Genomic DNA, 20,020 nt, shown 5'->3' with positions numbered 1-20,020 from the left:
ATCAGCTTCCAAACGCTGACACCATTGCATACACTAGCAAGATTTTGCTGAAAGGACCCAGATATAGCTGTCTCTTGTGAGACAATGCCGGAAAAAGCACATCATAGAAGTAGCCGAGTCCAGCGGTCCACTTTGTGGTGCGCATAGCCTCATTGGCTTCCATCCCAACTGGGTTAAGTTTTATAGCCCATGAGGGGATGCGAATACATTGTCGGTAAAAGATTTAACGATCATGTCTTAGTTTGATTCCCTGTTGCTTTGACAAACACCACAATCAAAAGCAACTTGGGGGAGGAACTAGATTACTTAACGTACACCTCAGGTTACGGACCATGAAGGATAGGAGACAGGGCAGGCACCAAGCAGGAAGGAAAGCAGGAGGCACAGGGGAATGTTGCTCACTGCTGGCCCTCTCCTTCACACTCATCCAGTTGTCTTGTTTCTCCTAAGACCACCTGCTTAGGGATGGTGATGTCTGCCCACATTGGGATGGAGCATCTTTCTTCGATCAACATCAAGATAATGCCCCTGACAGATGTGGCACAGGCCAGTCTGGGTCTGGGAAATCCCTAAGCTGAAACTCTATCAGAAAACTTTAGGCTGTGCGTAGCTGACAATGGGGGCTATCTAGGACACATGATTTCCCCATATCGTCGTTGCCAAATAGGAGTCCCTATCCAGAAATAATGTTAAAATAAAAGTCCTTCATTTAGACTCACCGTCCGTTGGAACTGCATATGCATTGGTAACTCTTTATTCAACTCTAACAGCTTCCAAAACTCATTCCTCAAAATTTTGATTTGTTCTCTCTTTTGAGCTTTTAGTTCTTCTACTTTCTTCATTAACTTGTCATGCTCTCGTTTCTTCCTGGCGTTCTCAATGCTGAAAGCAGACATGCAAAACAGTCATCATTCCAGGTACAGAAATGGTATCAGAGAAAATTAGCATTCAATAACTTCAAAATTCACTTGGCTTGCTCAGTGTCTACCAAGAGTCGGTTTGTTTGGAAGGGAGCTTGGGCCTGATCAATAGCTATGGTGATTTTTCATACCTGTAGGCTTTGGGATCTTCGATGTCTTCTGGAGCGGCCTCTGATTCAATCCCAAACTGTCGAAAGAGGGAAAACATTGGTTTTCAGCAACTGTGGTCAGGTTACCTACACAAAATCTGCACAAGACCAAGCCAGTCAAACTTCCATTGTGGGTGAAGAAGGGGCCCCTGAGGCCTCACCCTCAGCAGAGGTGCTACTGGCAAATTCCGGCTGCTGAGGGAGGGTGACTCTCCTCTGTGGACTTGGTGGGTGGCATGTTGCCCATGTCCCAGTGGCTGTCCCCACATCTGTGTGCACATGGGCAGCACTAACTAGACTTACAGTTCTAGTAATAACAATACTAAGAAAAGGATATGATGTTGAAAGGAAAATTGAGTAGGGGACAATGGAAGCATTTCAGGGAGGTAGTGGTGAATGGATATGATCAAAACACATTATATAAATACATAAAGTTGGCAGAGAACATACTTAAATTTTTAAAAGAGAAACCATGATGTATTCTAGTTGTGTGAATAAACCGGAAGTAAAATGGCCTTCTTAGGAAGTAAAGCCTGATTGCACACCATATCTCATTACTGACTGGATTAAAGTGGTTTATGTTTGCTACCTGCTTTCTAGAAGCAAAGAGAAATCTTTAGGAGGTAATAGTAACACACCAAGAATCGGGGTAACTCTCGAGTTTTTCACATAAAATGTCTAGGGCTCAATAAAAACATAATAAGTAGGCACACCAGGAGGATACGATTTGACAGAAAAAAATCAGAAGAGAAGACTTATCAATGAGACTGAATGACAAGCCTTATCAATAGGAAAGTTCTTAAGATGTATGTCAGAACAACTCTGATTAACATGTTAAAGGCAGTTGGAGGCCCCGTAGAAAACCTTGGAAGTCTATTAGATTATATTGACAAGTAGATAACTGCAAAACATAGATCTGAAAAATATTGCCCATTTTGAAGAAGAAAAAGGAACTTTGTCTAAGAGAGTGATGGATAAAGAAGTCCTGATGCAGTCTTTTTAAAGGTGAAGAGCTGCAAACCCTTAATAAAAACAAGAGTTCAATGCCATTGTTATTTTATCCAGGAGCTCCAGACAGTCAAATTTATAATGTCATAGGAAGACTAGATTGTTATGGATACTATGGGCTGTAATAAGATTACATTATGAGGTTAATAGATATAACTTAGCCTCAATATTATATTGAAAGATTTCAACAGTACTTCATTACTTTATTTTAAAATCAAGCCTGCCATTATTATTAGGTGACTAATTGGCTAATTGCTTACATACCCTGGGAGATGGTACTTTGGCTTTGAGTCCTTTTGGGGCAATAAATTCAGAAAAAATGTTGAAAACAAAGATATTACCATCTTCCCCAGCCGTCAGCAAATACTGGTCATCAAAACTCGAAGTGATACTTGTAATATGTCCATAATTATTGTCGTGCACATTGAAATGCCAGTAGTGCTGCAAACTGACCAGGAAGGGGTCGTTCTCACTTAAGACATACACTCGAATCGCTCCGTTTGTCATCCCACAGAACATCATAGTTTGGTCATTACTATGAGACAAAAAGAGTAAAATATTATTCTCATAACCTGTGAAATAATGGTTTTTTTTTCCTTTTTAGGTAGATGGAATCCCAGAATGAGTGAAATTCTGAGTGAGTGTATATTTTGACAGGAGTATGACCTTTTGAGGACTACAAGGCCAATCAACCCATGGGAAGTTGTCACAGTTCTTGTCCATGCTGGCCAGGCTCAAGACGAGTACTTACAAGGGACTGATCAATGTATGCAAAAACTAGAACTGTGCCTTCTTCACTGAGGTGTTCACAGCCTGAGTTTGATGGCCAACAGAGACCTCCTACCAAGGTGAGCTGAGCCCTAGCCACCTAGTAAACACGAGGATGTTCCAAGTCTGCTGGGTAGCATTAGAGAACCCCACTTGATCCTCTCTTCACTGTCTGAGTATCTGTGTGTCTGTCCTTTCTGCATTCCCTCACCATCCCCCATCAGGGTTCAAAGACCCAAGCTAAGCAGGACATGGCATATTGATTTATTGAGCTGTTTTTGAGGGGTTGGTTTTCCTTTTTCTGAGTGTGGATCTGAGGGTTCAAACTCTGGTACCTTTACCCACTGAGGCATCTCTCAGCTGAACAATGTTTAATTGTAAATAACAATGATGTTAAAAACTAAGTTGCAGTCGGGTGGTGGTGGTGGCACACGCCTTTAATCCCAGCACTTGGGAGGCAGAGGCAGGCAGATTTCTGAGTTCAAGGCCAGCCTGGTCTACANAGTGAGTTCCAGGACAGCCAGGGCTACACAGAGAAACCCTATCTCGAAAAAACAAAACAAAACAAAACAAAACAAAACAAAACAAAAGAACTAAGTTGCATATTACCAAAATGCATATGCTCGAGTCTTACACACAAGACTCTGAAATGTCACTATATTGCAAGTTCAGGACTTGGAAAGAGGTGAGTAAGCTCAAGATGAGAGCATAAGGAAAAATCCTAACGCAGCCTGGCTGGTACCCTTGTAAATTACAAGAAGACAAGCAAGCCATAGAGAGGCACGAGGGCTAGCATGCATGTAGGAACAGTCAAGAGAAGGCTCAACAATACGGCATTTAGAAGAAAACCACAGAATGACTACATGAGAAACTGTATTTGTCAACTCCACAAACTTGGAGCTCTGGTCTTCAGAGCATAAAAGTATAAGGTACTGCTGCTTAAGTCACACCTCATGGGGTGTTTCTGTCACAACAGTAGCTCTAGTAAGATAGTACAACAGAGAGGGGGAGGGAGAGCAGCTTTGAAAGTCTAAGTTCCAGGCCTCAGAAGGACTGGCAATTGGGCTCAGTTCTCACTTTAGTAAACGGCTATCGGCTCAGTTTATCATTTCTTCAGAGTCACTGTAAGCCTGGTCCTTGGTTTGCTTAACATGACATCACATCTTTGTGTGTAAATGAAGACAGATTTATGTGATAAACAGGAACTGCCATACAACAACCCCTGACCTGAAACCTGTGGGGTTGAAATAGGATTTCAAGACTAGGTCTCGCTTTAAATTTATTTGCTCATTTCCTTTCACTTGACTAGATCTTTTAAAAGTAACAATTCCAGTTATGACCAGTACTCTTATCAGCTTGAAAGGGTCTAGTATCTCCAGGGAGACCGCATTCAGGGAACGCCTGTAAGGAATTCTCTCCATTACTTTAACCGACAAGGAAATACCAGAGTAAGTGTGGGTGGAACCATTCCTAGACAGGGGATTCTGCTGTGTATAAAAGACAAGAGCAGCTGAACACTCATTTATATTCATGGTTCTCCCCATTCTGACTTCAGGTGTGGTGTCATCCTGCTGCCTTGACTGACTGTACCTTCTATGTGAGCTAAAAATAAACCCTTTCTTTCTTCAGGTGTTTCTTTCAGGAGGTTTTATTGCAACAAAGGGTAAAGAGGCACGGTGTCTGGGATGCACAGAAACACAGGCGACCAAAAGATCCTCGGTAAAGTTCTTTTCACCTGAAAGTGATATTTCTGATGGGGTTGTCTTCTGTATTCTCAAGAATGCGGAAATCGAATGGTTCATTTTCCTGGTTTTGGAAATCACCGGTGCGGAGATATGACGGAAACTGACAGTGATAGAGAAAGCCAGCATCATAGTTACCCTGGAAGATAAAAAGCACAAAAGGTGATTTGTGAACGCAGTATGCACCTCATTCCTCGAGGGTTTTTTTTTTTATGTTTGTTTGTTTGTTTTTAATTTGGATGGTTAAAGGTAGATATTATTTACATAAAGCAACTCCATTACCCATTAATATACAATTACGTAATTATAGTGATTAGTTTCTACTGCAGAAGTCAGCACAAGAGAAGTTTTGCCTCTGAGAATCAAATTAATGGGATTTTGTGATTTGAAGTGATATTCTGCATAAACAGTATCCTAAAACTATTTTCCAGTCATTGTTTCCACACTTACTTTCCAGGTTAGAGTAACTTTAAACACTATTAATGTTCCAGGAAAGGCAATTTGGGGGGGAGGGGAGTGTGTCACTACACAGTGAAGCAGTATTGATAACATTGCTCTAACTTGTTTTCCTTCTCTGTACGGATGGGACCATAAATAAAGGAAGTGGATTAAATGCCTGGACATCTACACATGAAATAAATGAATGAATAACTAACATAGAGAAAGTAAGAAAATTATTAACCCAGAACTGGAATGTTTGAGTTAAACCTGCCCACTGGGGATAATTGGGGAAGAAAATAGCACAACTCTTGCTTGAAAGCTTTGAGGGGAACCCAAGCAGTAAGAGAACTAGGTGAGAGTGGAGATCAGGAGGAAGCCTGGCACTTCCTGAAGCAGATAAATTGGTGATGGGTACAGAGGCAAAGAAGCTGAGAGAGTCGACCTGCAGCTCCTTGGACTTATGACAAGGCCAACTCTCTCCATCCCAAAGGGGAGGAAGAGGACATTATACTTAGATTTTCCGCTGGACTCTATTAAAACCCTAGAGTACCATTGCGGAGGAGATGATAGGGATGGTGTGGGGAGAGTGGCAAAGGAAAAATTCATTTCTCAAATGGAGTCCCACTTGGTAAACAACCCATACTTAAGGGCAGTCTGCATGCCCAGCAGGAGATGACCAACATAAGATGAACCCAAGGGTATTATTAGAGACTTCATTTCATATTTCGATGTTTAGGCATGTTTTAGCTTTCCTGGTATTTTCCTTGTATACTATGGTTTCTAATTTTGTGTTTTTATAGGTTTTATAAATGTTTGTGTGTGTGCATGCACACACACTCATTTCTTGTGCTTTTTTTTTTTGGTGTTTTGTTGGTTTTTATTCTTGTTTGTTTAATTTGACTGTTTTCTTTAAGAGCGAGAGAGAGAAAGAAGGTATGGAGTTGAGAGAGTCGGGAGGTAGAGAGTGTCTGGGAGGAAATGAGGAGGGGAAACCTATGATAAGAATATATTGAATTGAAGATTTTTATTTTCAACAAAAGATTTTCTATGTTACAGGTATAAAGAGGTCATAGAGATGGGTGGCAGTAATTATTGTGTGACATTGCAAATATATTTGTTATCATTTAACTGTATATTTAAAATGGTTAAGGCCGTGAATTTATATATTTTGCCACATTTTTAAAATTGGAGTTCCAGTATTTTTACATAGATGCGTAAGAAGAGACAGACAGACAGACAAGTGGTAGGGTACTAGCTGAGTGGAAGGCAATGATGATTTTGAAAAATGTTTCATTAAAGCTTTGTTTGTCGGGGGGAGGCAAAGAGACTTTAAGACACAGGGAGGAAGTGAGGGAGGGAGAGAATTTATCATTAGCAAACCTATTCTTAAAAAAACTACTTTTTTCAAACAAAAGATATAGACAGGCATGAATTATAACAAGAAGAAAAAATAAAGTAGTATTGGCAATTGAAAACAATAACAAATTATTTTCTGGGAATTTAAACATATATAAATATAAGACATAAGCTGGCAAGATGGCTTAATGGATGGAAGCACTGGCTATGCAAGCCTAATGATTCTTGGCTTGAGTTCATTCCCCAGAAGGCGCAAAAAGACAATTGTGATAGCTCACATCTGCAATCCCAGATCTTGTACAGGGAGGAAGACACAAGAGAGTCAACTGAGGTCATCTAGTCTGGAGTCCAAGAGAATGGTAAAAACAAGAGAGATGCTGTCGCAACAAAGTAAAAGAACAGAACTGACTCCCAGAAGTTGCCCTCTCATCTCCATCAGCACTGTGGTACATGTAGAGCTACATCCATGCACACATCATGAATACAATGGAAGATAGGTAGGTGGATGGAAAGATGGATGGATGGATGGATGGATGGATGGATGGATGGATGGATGGATGGACAGACAGACACTTAGACAGACAGACATAGACTAATAGATAAAAATACAAAACAAAGTAAGGTTATCTCTGTTACATCTGACGTTAAAGCTTTCTAAGATTCTTTTTCTCGGTAATTAGTCAAATAATAGATTTATATAAAACTGTAAGTCAAATGTATATTGTGATCCTTTGGAATAGCAAAAGAAGGTATAAATAATAACCATACAGAGGAGGAAAATCTGCCCAAGCTTCCACTGGATAAGGAAAGTAAAAAAAGAATTATAGAACTGACATAACAAATAGAAATAATTAGTAAGGTGGGAGATAGAAGCTAAAGTATGTCAGTAATTATACTAAATGTAAATGAACATAATGTTTTTGCTAAAGACAAATGTTATCCTACAGGATTGAAATAAGTCCTAATCATGCCATGTGCTGGTTGTTTATGAAGACATACTTTTGCTAAAATTATCTAAAGGTCAAGAACATGGAAGAATCCTTGGTAACTCCTGGAGTTTGGTCTTACAAGTGAGTGGACAATTGACTCCATTAGTGTGATGAGAATATGCCAGGTTTACTTGCTTTAAATGTAGTTTAAAAGCCATGGGATCTGTGGATATAGCTCATCTGCTTAGAATGTATGAAGTCCTGGGTCTAATTCTCAGCATTACAAACAGGATTTGGTGGGGATGTTCATTTTGAAGTGCTAACTATAGTTGGCAAAGAAAATGTACAGGTGTGATGTTGAAGAGGGAATTCAGTAAGAGATAAATACTTGACACATGTGGGTAGATAAACAATATTTAAAGTTGTTAGAGAAAATTAGCTTAGTTAAGAAAGTGGGGAGGAGCTAGGTCAAACTCTGAGGTCCTCTGAATTACAATGTATATTTTACAACATTTTATTTTATTTTTTTTAAAAAGATACCATCAAAAGGAGCTGGGAAAGTGTGTGTGTGTGTGTGCGCGTGTGCGTGTGCGTGTGCGTGTGTAACATTCTGGAGGCCAAGAGGAGGTAAGGATGCAGTTTGGTGATAGAGTGTATGCCTATCATGCATGAGACCCAGCACCACAAAACAACCATGTGGTCATGATGATGTGTTGGAAGCCTCAAGAAGGAGGGGGAAAGGACAACAGGCCAAATCCACAGCAAAACAATCACTAAGGCTGGCAGTGTGATAATCACTGAAGAAATGGAGAGGTGAAGATCAAACCTCAACTGGAGATGCTGTGTATATGTGTGTGTGTGTGTGTGTGTGTGTGTGTGTGTGTGTGTGTGTGTGTGTGTGTGATGTTGGGGGGATTGTCAGAAATTCTGGAAACTTCATATGCTGATGGAAAGAATTGGATTTTAAAAGACAGGAATTGATGATATACATTAAGTAGGGTGTTTCAGGAGCAAAGTCACAGGGAGGGTGTGAAGGAGAAGGAATAGACCTTGCCACAGCACTCCAGTGGAGTCAGCCTGTCAGGCAGAGATGCCTAAAAGCTGCTCATGAGGAAAAGAGTTTCAAGGAAGCTCTCCTCCTGGAGTCTGACAAAAGCCAGCTCTCCAGTTAGGTCAGCTTGACAATCAAAAGCTTGGAAGCTGCCCACGAGGAAAAGAGTTCCACGGAAATTCCCTCCTGGAGTTTGGTGTTTCCCCTAACCCATAAAAATTAATTTTCCACTCCCATGTTAGTCTAGTGTATGGATCCACGTGCTCTCTATTTAGTATTACCTTATTATAAATGCTTTTTAAGATTGTATTCTGAATTAGCTAAAGCCTCTCCCAGTGTTCCAAGATCCCAGATGGCAGCAAGGAGCTTAACCTATTCAGTAACTAAGCACTACAATAAATCAGAGCCATTAACTCAGAAAGAGCCTGGGAATCTCACTGAGATAGAAATCTTTACTACAGGCTACATTCCATGTCAAGAGCAAGTTGATATACTATCCTGATAAAGGGAGAATTCTCCAGATAAGATAAAGTTTTACAAGACCTAAGAATTTAGAGCTCCACGATACCACATTATCCTTGAGGCTTGTCAAGAGTTAATAACCCCCTGGTGCTATTAACACTAAAGTGTGAAATTCTTGCCTGGCATTAGGCTGATCTTAGGCAGGGCTTGTTATCCCTAATGTAAACATTTAATTAGTTCCTGCAAATTCTTTTCTGTTGTATCTGGTAAATTTCAGTGTACCTTGTCTTATTTGTGATTTGTGGCTCCTGATAATTCTCTGTATTATAAAAAGTCTGAGGCTCGACCAGAAAATTACATTCAGATTCAACACCTCTCCTGTGTGTGTGTCTGTTTGTCAAATTAATCCTAAGCTTTGCCCACCTACTCGAGAGACCCGTTTTACGCAGACACAGGGACCCAGAGGGTCTGCGGCAAGACCTAAGAGGCTTTCTGGAACACTGCCCTGGGCGAGTTGCTAAGCAACATCCACCCGTTATAACAACAGGCAAAGCAGAGCTCTAGCAGAGCCAGAGCTGAGAAAAGATTGGGAAATTCCTTCTGACTTCCCTCTGTGAACAAAATGTGAGTGTCTGGAGAGACAGGAAAATTGCAAAATCTTTGTGAGGAGAATTTGTTCAACTAATAACTTGTAAAATAAATACTTCTGGGGGAGAACTGACCAGCAGTGTGAGTCCTGATTTCAAGCCCTGGACTTCAGAATGAAGCTGGCTTTTCTAGAGTAGGCATATGGCTGCTAAAGCAAGAAGAGGAGTCCCTTTGTGATCTGTGCTTTACTTCATGATGGGGCTGAGTGCCTAAGAGCATGGGCCATGGACACAGTGTATCAGAGACCGTACCTTAGTTCCACTTCCTTGAAGATGTCACTTAAGAGCTCCACGCCATGGTTTCAAGAGACTAGGACCAAGTATGAATTAGTAGTAATAATCTTTCCATATAATTTTAAGCCAGTTACTTGAGGAAGGCATGAGTCAGTCCTCTCTCTCTCTCTCTCCTCTGTGTGTGTGTGTGTGTGTGTGTGTGTGTGTGTGTATGGGAGAGAGAGAGAGAGAGAGAGAGAACATGTGCACACATTCAGAAGCAAAAACTGTAAAATCTATAATGAAAATCTTGCTTTGTAATATATTGAGAGAATGTTTTGTGAGAAGACTATATGATATACAAGTGGAAGACATATAACCCTCCACACACGTTGTGAAACTCCCTCTTTCTTGTATCAGTCTTTGTAAGGTCTATTTGCTCTTCTTCCTTATTTGCTAAGTCCAGATTTTGACTGGGTAGAATAAGGAAAATACATAGATTCCTAGACCCTGGATGTAAGCAGATTGTAACTGTACAGTTCTGCCACAAATACTATCGTTTTCAAAGTTAAAAAACAAACAAACAAAAATCAGACTCAGGAGAACAGGACTCCTTTGACCTCTGACCCTCTACTCTTGGTTTGTCCCCTCTTTGGTCTTCCTGTACCGGTGAGTTAGGCCTTGAATGACAACAGATACAAAAGTCAGACATATTTAAAAGAGATGTTAAGATGATTTTTTTAAATGACCATTCTAAAACTTACATCTACATGACTAGTCTAAAATTAAATTCTCGATGTATGTGTATGGATGCACAGAGTGAGACAAACAGCAACCATAACCCGGACTGGATAAGGGATTGTTACTTACCAATGACACCCAGAACTTCCCTGGCTCCGAGTAAAAGCCGCACAGGATAGGAGAGGGTGTTGGTGGCATGAAGATCTCAGGCAGTGGCGGCTCTTCCTCTTCCCCTTCCTCACTGGTCTCCTCCTCTTCTGGTATTTCCTCTTCTCCAAAGGCTTCCCTCTCTTCTGCTAGCTTCATCCTCCTTTCTAACCTTTCCTTCTCCTTCAATATCTTCTGTTGTTCTCTCCTTTGTACTTCTAAAAATCTCTTTTTAAAAAAAAAAAAAAGAAAGAAAGATAATAAATAGACATTTTTAAAGTGTGTTATTTTGTGTGTGAGCATGACAAAGAGTGTGGAAAGAAGACGGGTTCTAGAAACCCCACAGTTCCCATATTTACATAAATTACCCTTTGGGAATACAATTTTTATCATTAAAATTCAAATCTTTGTGATTTCCATTTAATCTCCTCGATACCCATTTCATTGAAATCGTTTGAACTTCTCTTTCATGCAAGAGAAGGGAAGTTTTGAGTTTTCCCTCGGAGCCTACCACCATCGACTTAGGAACCACGTGGTTTAAAATAGCCAGTGAGAAGCTTGTTTCTAGCTTCCGTAAACCTGTGGTGTAGGTACTCGATATCACCATCTGTCCAACATAGAGTGCCCCAACACTGGTAGCCCCTCTTCCTATTCACCCCTGAGAACTACCTTCCTGACTTGTATGATCTCTTCACACCATCCTCTGTTCACAAAAGATCACAGTGGCTCAAACTGACGTGGCTTGACCGGCTTCTAAAGAGACCTTCGCTATCTGCATGCATCTCTGCCGCATCTCCTACAAACTGCATGCTGCCATTTCAACCAGCCATTCTTCGTCGTGAAAACGCTGACAACTGTCTAAATAGTGGCTGCCCTAGAGCTGTTCTCTCTCTTCCTCTCATTCTCTCAGACATCTTCCCATCCTCTGAGTATAAATCGTCAATTCCAGATCGCCATTTTTTCATCCCCCCTCCCCCCATCATCCCTCCATCAACAACGTCACCCCCTTCACACTCCCTGAGGCTCCTCTCTTTGTACCTGGATTGTAGTTCCCTCTCCACCACTGTCTCCTGCTAGTTAGCCACCTTCTTACCACCAGTGTATAAGCTTCTGCTGGCCAGGATCTGCTTTATTTTATTTTATTTTGCTTGTATTCTCCAAGAATCTCTTAGAGGATATTGCATCTCCAAGTGGAAGAAAGGACAGGAGGTAATGGTTCAAGAAGATCTCATACCAAAATCTTAGATTTGACACTCGTGAAATGGAAGCATCGGAGTAACATGTTCGGGATTGCAAACGTGATAACATTCTGGTCATCTACGTCCTTAATGGTTGGGCATAGACTTTCAAGAATGTAGCCATTCTCACAGATGATCAATAAAGTGTTTTCAGGCTAAAAAAAATGAAAAAAAGGAAGGAAGGAAGGAAGGAAGGGAGGGAGGGAGGGAGGGAGGGAGGAAGGAAGGAAGGAAGGAAGGAAGGAAGGAAGGAAGGAAGGAAGGAAGGAAGGAAGGAAGGAAGGAAGATTATGCATATCACTTACATGTAGGCATTTTTTTTTTTTACAAATTCAAAGCCAGTGAGAATATCGCAATCATTTTTTAAAGGTGATACCCCACAGGCCTAGTCACAAATGATTATTGTGTCCCTAGTATTAATTACTCTCATGTAATTATTCATTACTAACCTGATGACTAAAGTTAGATTTTTCATTTGTTTCCTTTAAAGATACCATGACTTGGCTGGGTAGTGGTGGCGCATGCCTTTAATCCCAGCTCTTGGGAAGCAGAGGCAGGCGGATTTCTGAGTTCAAGGCCAGCCAGGTCTACAGAGTGAGTTCCAAGGAGCCAGGGCTGCACAGAGAAACCCTGTCTCAAAAAAGCAAAAAAAAAAAAAAAAAAAAAAAAAAAAAAAAAAAAAAAAAAAAAAAAAAAAAAAAAAAAAAAAAAACAAACAAACAAACAAAAAAACAAACAAACAAACTAGATAAATAAACCATGACTTATTTCCATAGCCAAATATGTGATTGTGAAATCTGTTAGCCCAAAGAGCAAAGTGTTCTAGCTAAAAGCACCGAGGAAAATCTGCTCAACTCGGTCATTCGTGACAACGAATCCTATCTCCGTCTCTCTAGAAACCGATGCTGAAGGCAGGATAGGGAAGCATGAAGCTTTGAGGTTTCAAGGTGGCCATCGTGTGTGAGAGAAGGCATTGATAAGAGGCACCCCAAGGGATGTGTGGAACTCATTGAAATCACTATATTTGAGGGAGCTAATGATCTTCCTTGATGGGAGATTGTCTCCTGCAGTCTTTGGTTACACTAGTGACAAATTAGGCAAAGTAGTCGGGGCAACTCTGGAATGGATTTTTGCCAAATAGCAATAAAGAAAATGTAGCCCAAAAAGGGGGAACCCCTATAACCACAAGACACTGCGATTTAATCTTGAGGACAAATGCTAACGACTTACATGATTGGCTGGAGACCACATCAACTGGCAAATGGGCCCAGGAGTGTTAAAAAACCCAATCGGCTTGTATTCTTTCTCCACATCGAAAAAGAAGACAGTCTTGTCTTCACTCTAGAAGAAAAAGGAACACGCCCACCCAATACATATTACTATGACAATAAGGTCATACAGCATACCATAGAGTTTATCTAATTTATATTTATAGACTCAACAATCACGTATTGTAGATTAATCTGAAATATATGTGTGCATATATATATATATATATATATATATATATATATATATGGTTTCAAATGTTTGATTCATCTTCCCAAGCGTTTCTGTTCATAGTCTAGAAATGTGACTACCATAAATGTGTCTATACATATGTGTTTCTGTATATATAATTTCTAAAATAATTCCACAATACATCTGTTCACCTCTTACTTCCTATAGAATATAGAGTTATTTCCTTTATCTGAGGCAGGCTTTTGTTTTGGTTTGCATTTAGAGGGTACCAGAGATCAAAGTGGAGCTGACTACATGCTAGGCAAGAGCTCTCCCACTGAACTTTATAAACCTCACCTATAGCAACCCTCCTTAAGAACACATGTATATTATAAACTAATGGTTATAAGAAATCCATCCAGCATGATTTCCATGTGAAATTTTCTGTTCATTTAAAATACGCATTAAAACTTAACTTATAAGACAGTTCTTAAGTACCATACATAGACTGCACTGAAAGAAATAAGAAAACAAAATGTAGGTTAATTGTGGTAAGTAGGGCATGGTAGAGTAGGTGCAGATAAGAGGGAAGCTAGGTGTAGAGTTTCAATAGGAAATGAGAGGGAATCTCACTTACCCCAGTGGCTAAGATATCCCCATCACGTTCATAAGCTAAAGCTGTAACTTCTTCAGTATGGGGTTTGAAGACATATTTCAAATGTAACTCAGCATCTGGGATTTTCTTCCGTCCTGCAAAAACTGTAAGTCCTTTTGGGTCAAAAAGTTCAAGAATTCGGACGACGCCGTCTTTGAATCCTACTACAATCTGTGATGCAGAAACGCTTACCTGCGAAAACAATCAAACCCCCGGGGCCTGCATTTAGTTAAGTAATTGAAACACACGCAAAAGTCACTCCACATCTTGCCTTGGCCCGGGTAACTTAGCGTTAGATGGCCTTTTCTACTCTTGGTTCAGTGTTATAGCAGTCTCCATCAGTTCCAGAACATTTACCTATTATGACCACAAGCAGGGTAATCTACGACGACTCAAGCTTCCAACAAGCAAACACGATAGCATGCCTGCCTCCCATGTAGGAGGCACCTGCCACCAGCAGTGCTGGATGAACACAAGTAGACTGAGTGTCACCTATTAACATGTAGATAAGTATAACATATGATTAACATAGGAAAGAAACACACAGCATAGGAGCTAGGCTAGCTTGAGGACTCCCCTAAGGCAAAGATGGTTGGAGCTAAGATCTGAAGGGTGCTTGGTCAAGAACGATGTACAAGAAGGTGAACAAGAATTGGATAGAATGGAAAAGAATGCTACCATAAGAACTGGAGGTAGACACTGGTGGACACCAGCAGGCAGGATACCTTACACGGTACCACGGTACAGAGGGTAGTCTTTATCCAAACCATGGGAAACCAGGCCAGTGTCATCCCTGAACCATGTTCCCTGTGATCTCGTCACTCGCAAAATAGTCCCATGGTGTTTTAAAATCATGCAAGGACAGAAGATGCCTCAAATTCGACTGCATGGTGATTTCGCAAGACAGAGCTATGCCACGGGTAACACAAAACCAGATTTTCACCCCATGAAGATTTCTGCAATCTTTTAGGTACAATAAACAACTTGAAATATTTATACTTCTAAAATTCTGAGCCAGAAAATAACTACATCTCTACAAGATATCACAGATTCACCATATTTTCTAGTGTTTCTGATTAAAACAACAAACTTACTGATCGAGGTGCCCAAATGAGGGATGTGCCTCCTTGTTTAAATTTCATCTGGACCAAAGGGTTTTTACTAGCAAAATCATAGACACGAACAGAGCCTGCAGAAAAGAAGAAGAAGAAAAAAGTTTTAAAAGCAACAGATTATAAATGTATTACTTCTCTTTAAAAAAAAAAATCTCAGCTTACTTTTTATAGGAGAAAATTCAATAACTCAGATCAATTGATAGGCTAAATTTGTCTTTACTATTCTTTTTAGTTACTTTTAGATCAGCATGCACGGTAACAGATTTCCTTGTGGCGTTTTCATGCATGCTAGGTTTTAGTTGAGCCTGCCTCCGCACAAACACTGCCTGCCTGCCTCTCTCTCCTGGCTCCATTCCCACTGTATCTAACTGTCCCGATGATTCCTCTTTCTGCTTCTACACTCCACTTCCATGCTCTGGGCTCTCTCTCCTCCCTGAGAGCCTCCTTCCCCTAATCTCAAGGGCCCTTTGCCAGTTTGATGAGAGGCACGAATTGTGGCCGCCTGACAGAACACATTCCTTTGCTGTCTACAAGTTTAGAAATACCTGTAAGTTGAGGGGAGAAAGTGGTGGTGAGGACAAAAAGGCACGAGTGCTGCTAACAAAATGAACAGCGCTTTCCTAAATAATTTACAATTAGGTCTTTGTTCTAACCTCCAACCTTGTCTGCTGCAGGCTGTGCACTTCCTGCTTGCTTCTTCTATTCCACAGGTTTCTTTTTTTGGAAGAACGCTCAAGCACCTCTAATAGCCACACGTTTTCAGTTTGCATACAGACATGGCCAGATATATTTTTTACTGAGAGTTCCCACTTAAAAAGGCTAGAGAGATGGCTCATCAGACAGTGATGTGCCTGTCACACAAACATGAGGACTTGAGTGTGAGTCCCAGCATCCACGAAAAAGCCAGGTATGGTGACACAGAAGGCAGAGACAGAGGATCCCTGGAGCTGCCTGGCTCTCTGGTCTAACCATTTGGTGAACTCAAGTCTCAGTGAGAGACCCTTCTCAAAAAATAGGTTGCAAAGCAGTGGAGGAAGATTCCTGATGTTATACACGCACATACACCAGAACACCGTACACATACATGAGCATGCATGGATGCACAACACAACACACACCAGAATACATGGACATATACATGGATATGCATACATGCAAAACCCAACACACACACCAGAACACATTTACATATACATAATCATGAGTGCATGCACAACATAACACACACAGACACATGCACACACACACAAGTTTATACTTACAGTCCAGGGCAGTTGTGGCCATGAGATAAGTGATAGGAGAAACAGCCAAGGCTGCAATGGGTCCAGAGTGGAAAGAAAAGAGGCATTCCGGATCCTGGGTCTGAGAACAACAGCACATCGGATCTCAAAGACAGCGTCATATATAATTAAAGTCAACCTTATAGACAATAAATAAAATCCTGTAGTACACATGCCATTTTACTCAAAGAGGAAAGTATAATAGATTAAAAAGATTTCGGGAGTGGGGAACTAGGAAAACCAGATGGAGTCCTGGCTCTGAAGTTAATGACCGATTTTACATGGATCCCATCAGGTGCCCCTTCCTGCCTGCTCAGGAGAGCAGCTGAAAGGACCTCCTTAGGTCATAGAAATGAAGACTCCCTGTGTTTAGGAAATGGTTAATGTATAATGACATAGTTCTGTTTTTAACTTGATGGAAACAAAAGAAAGATAAACCAGCTTTTAAAGACTATCAAAGAATTTTTCCTATAGCAGTTAGGAGAAAATAAGGAAAACGGGCACTTACAATATTTGAAAAGCTAAGGTCAAGCTTCCATATGGCTCCATTGGCATCCTAAAACAAACAGCCGGTCATGTTTTTATCATTTTTAATGTTCATCGAATTAAAACTATTCATTCTATGATTTGGTTAAAATGAGGGCCAGCAACACCACCTAGTGTTTATATATAGGTGTCAGTGAAATATATTAAGAATATCTTCTATATATTTAATACTAGAAACATATAATAAGCCAAGCAATCCCTTAAGGCTGTAACATGGGACATTCTGGTGCAAACAATCAAATGTATTTCTATTTTCATTTTATGTCCTGGTACAGTTAGAAAGCCCAAACAGAAGAGTGCAGCATACCTGAGCCAGCCAAAAATTATTTCCAACTTCATTCATCTTGATCATTGAGAAGAGGTTGACACTCTTGTCTATGTGAAGTTCATTAATAGGTTCTATCTCCAACAATCCAGTATCATCTATAACGTCAGCTGTGTCGATTGTCTCAAAATCCCATATCTTTCAAAATTAACAAGAAAGTTATTTTATAACACAACAACTGTGCCCTTACTAGACACCAGAAGGTAACAAATACAAGGTGACAGGTATGAGTCACTTCCTTTGGAGTTATTGGCCTGTGAGGTCCCATAGACCCTCCCACATGACAGGTCACTGCCATTGCTCTTGATTGGACTCCAGAATTTGACAGTGAGACCCTGTTGCTGATGGTACCACATACTTTCATCACAGAACATGGCAAAATCGCGTTGGTGCAGACCTGGAAGCTTCCTCCCCATCACTTAGCTCTCATAGTGTTGAGAAGTACTATCCAGGTCTGGAGAGATGGCTCAGCCGTTAAGGGCTAGGCTCACAACCAAAAATATAAGAGAGGTACTATCCATGCCACTGGAGGAGAAAAGTGATCATCAGTCATATTTCAGCTATGAAACCTGACAGCTATAGAAATGACTGGCCTGGAAAGCCATGTTCATTGGTGTAGAAGTAGTGCAAATGTCATAGGGGTAACCAATCACTTTCAGATTGGGCTTAAGTCCCACTCAACAAGATGAAACCTATACAGTGACGCCATTCCCTGACTGAGAATCTATGACTGGACAGGTTATAGGCTCTAAGATAGAGCCTACTAGTATGCAGCTAAATGGAAACAGTATTTAACAGACTCCCAATAACTTCTTCCTATACTCATAGACCAGTGCATCTCTCAACCCTCATCTGACAAGCTTCTATTTATTTTTTGTGACCTATAGCTGGCCAAGGTACAGAGAGTAAGAGACTGTACAGTGCTCAGCCCTAAATGGAACATATACCTGTATCCCGCCTTCCCCAAAAGTTTCAGGAACCATTGCAGAAGATGAGGCAGAAAAGAGAGTAAGAGCTTGGAGTGCTGTGGACTATGAGGAAATATCTTCTGGGCGGAGGTGCAGCTGCACGTATAAACACACAAGCAGTCATGGCAACAGGTACAACACCCATGTAAGCCCAGGCCAGACCAAATCCCAAGATCCAGATGGGAGTTGGGTGCATAATTCAACCCCAAGTCATGGAGCTGTTGGCAATTGTAAGCTTCTGGGAGACAGACAGACAATTTTCATTAAGAGTATAGCCTCTGGTAAGTTGGCCATTCTCCAGTGGATGCCCATACATTCAAGAATATGGACATGAGTAGTCTTACTTCAACTTGATAGGTCATGTTTGGCTGGTATCCGTGGGAGGCCTCTTTTTCTGAAGAGAAACAAGAGTGGATGGGGAAGGGGAGGGTTGGGAGGAGAGGGGAGAGGAGAAACTGCAGTCTGGATGTTAAGAAAGAAAGAAAGAAAGAAAGAAAGAAAGAAAGAAAGAAAGAAAGAAAGAAAGAAAGAAAGAAAGAAAGAAAGAAAATAAATGTGTACATATACATATGAGGATATTCAGATAGCACAGACTGGTGTTGAGGAATTTAATAGCCAGAAGGCCCCAGACCATGAACCAGGAAGACTGTGAGGCAAATCAGAAGACTGTGGGTTCTCTAGTGTTCATAGAAGGTGCCATACAGGGTAAATGGGAAACACAAGGAAGAACAGCAACTCAGGAGATTTAGCCTCTGAAGCAGTGTTCCAGGGCACAGTGAAATCTCTGAGCTCCCCAGCACAAGGTCTGGGGAAAAGGGTGGTGGCTCATAGCAAGCCCCACCCACACACCTGGGAGAGATACCATTTCCACCACCACCCTGGTGGTGATTCACACCTTTAATCCCAGACCTCAGGAGGCCGAGGCAGATAAATCTCTGAGAGTTCAAGGCCAGCCTGGTTTACGTAGTGAGTTCCAGGCTAAGTTTACAATTTTCAATCTTTAGAAAATGCCCAGCCATGGGCACTGTGATAGGATGTGCGCCCACTGTTTATCTGGTGCTAATATGGGTTTTCATTTTCTGAAGTTCCTACGCCAACACCTGAAGCACCAGAAAGAGAGCTCCCTTCAGAATATTTCCATTAATTTTGACAAGAATGCAAATATTCATCGCATGAGAAGCGTCATTGAAAATGAACTGATCTTGAAAATAAGTAACCATAGCCCCCCCTTAAAAGCACCGTATAAGACAAAACCACCTAGGTAATCAGCAAGCCTTAGATGGAGTGGTGTGGCCTTACCCTAATGCTGCCATCCGAACCAGCGGTGATCACTTCTCCTTCATCCAGCATTATCTGGTTAATGGAACCGCTGTGACAAGACTTCATGCCAGTCCGACAGAGTTCCACCTTGATGAGGCTGCCTTCCCAAAGCAGCAGGTTGCCCCATTCTGACCCTGAGAGAACCTGGCAGGTGGGAAGAAAGAAATGTGCATAAAGATTAAATACCCCAAACATATGAGAGTTAGCTTCTAGATTCTTTTTTCTTGACTGTGAAGATCATAGCTTGGGTATAGAAGGAAAGAAAATGGGGAAGTAAAAACCCACCGCCACAGATACAACCTCCAAATATACTTTTAGCACAATGCTGCCTAACGCCCCACAACTGGGCAGTGTGTTAGTGGTAATTTCCTTATGAATGCTGGTAGTAGATTTCTTTTTTTTTTTTTTTTTCCATACATATCTTAAGGGCGGGACTCGGGAGTTGAATGACTGGATCAAAACTGGGCAATAGTCTCTTCCGGTCAGAACAGCACCGGAGTAGCTAGGGCGCAGGGTCGGCTGACACTCGCCAGCTACCCACAACACCCGCCACAGGATC

At 41.1% G+C, this 20,020-nt stretch overlaps 1 protein-coding gene across 1 annotated transcript in view; it reads right to left on the bottom strand.

Annotated features, from left to right (window-relative positions):
• Cfap44 (cilia and flagella associated protein 44) overlaps positions 1–20,020 on the bottom strand; it is a 91,389-nt gene that overhangs the window by 47,551 nt on the left and 23,818 nt on the right. The window contains exons 9-21 of the mRNA XM_021185422.1: positions 19,441–19,605; positions 17,156–17,311; positions 16,811–16,858; positions 16,285–16,384; positions 15,002–15,096; positions 13,890–14,099; positions 13,043–13,153; positions 11,809–11,967; positions 10,557–10,802; positions 4,581–4,726; positions 2,342–2,612; positions 1,052–1,107; positions 720–882 (exon numbers count right to left, since the gene is read on the bottom strand). Coding sequence (XP_021041081.1) covers positions 720–882; positions 1,052–1,107; positions 2,342–2,612; positions 4,581–4,726; positions 10,557–10,802; positions 11,809–11,967; positions 13,043–13,153; positions 13,890–14,099; positions 15,002–15,096; positions 16,285–16,384; positions 16,811–16,858; positions 17,156–17,311; positions 19,441–19,605 — 1,926 coding nt within the window. The remainder of the gene's footprint in view (positions 1–719; positions 883–1,051; positions 1,108–2,341; positions 2,613–4,580; positions 4,727–10,556; positions 10,803–11,808; positions 11,968–13,042; positions 13,154–13,889; positions 14,100–15,001; positions 15,097–16,284; positions 16,385–16,810; positions 16,859–17,155; positions 17,312–19,440; positions 19,606–20,020) is intronic.

Source organism: Mus caroli, chromosome 16, assembly GCF_900094665.2.
Source record: "Mus caroli chromosome 16, CAROLI_EIJ_v1.1, whole genome shotgun sequence".
In the NCBI taxonomy this organism is placed as follows: Eukaryota; Metazoa; Chordata; class Mammalia; order Rodentia; family Muridae; genus Mus; species Mus caroli.
This window is presented reverse-complemented; position numbering and strand designations above follow the sequence as displayed.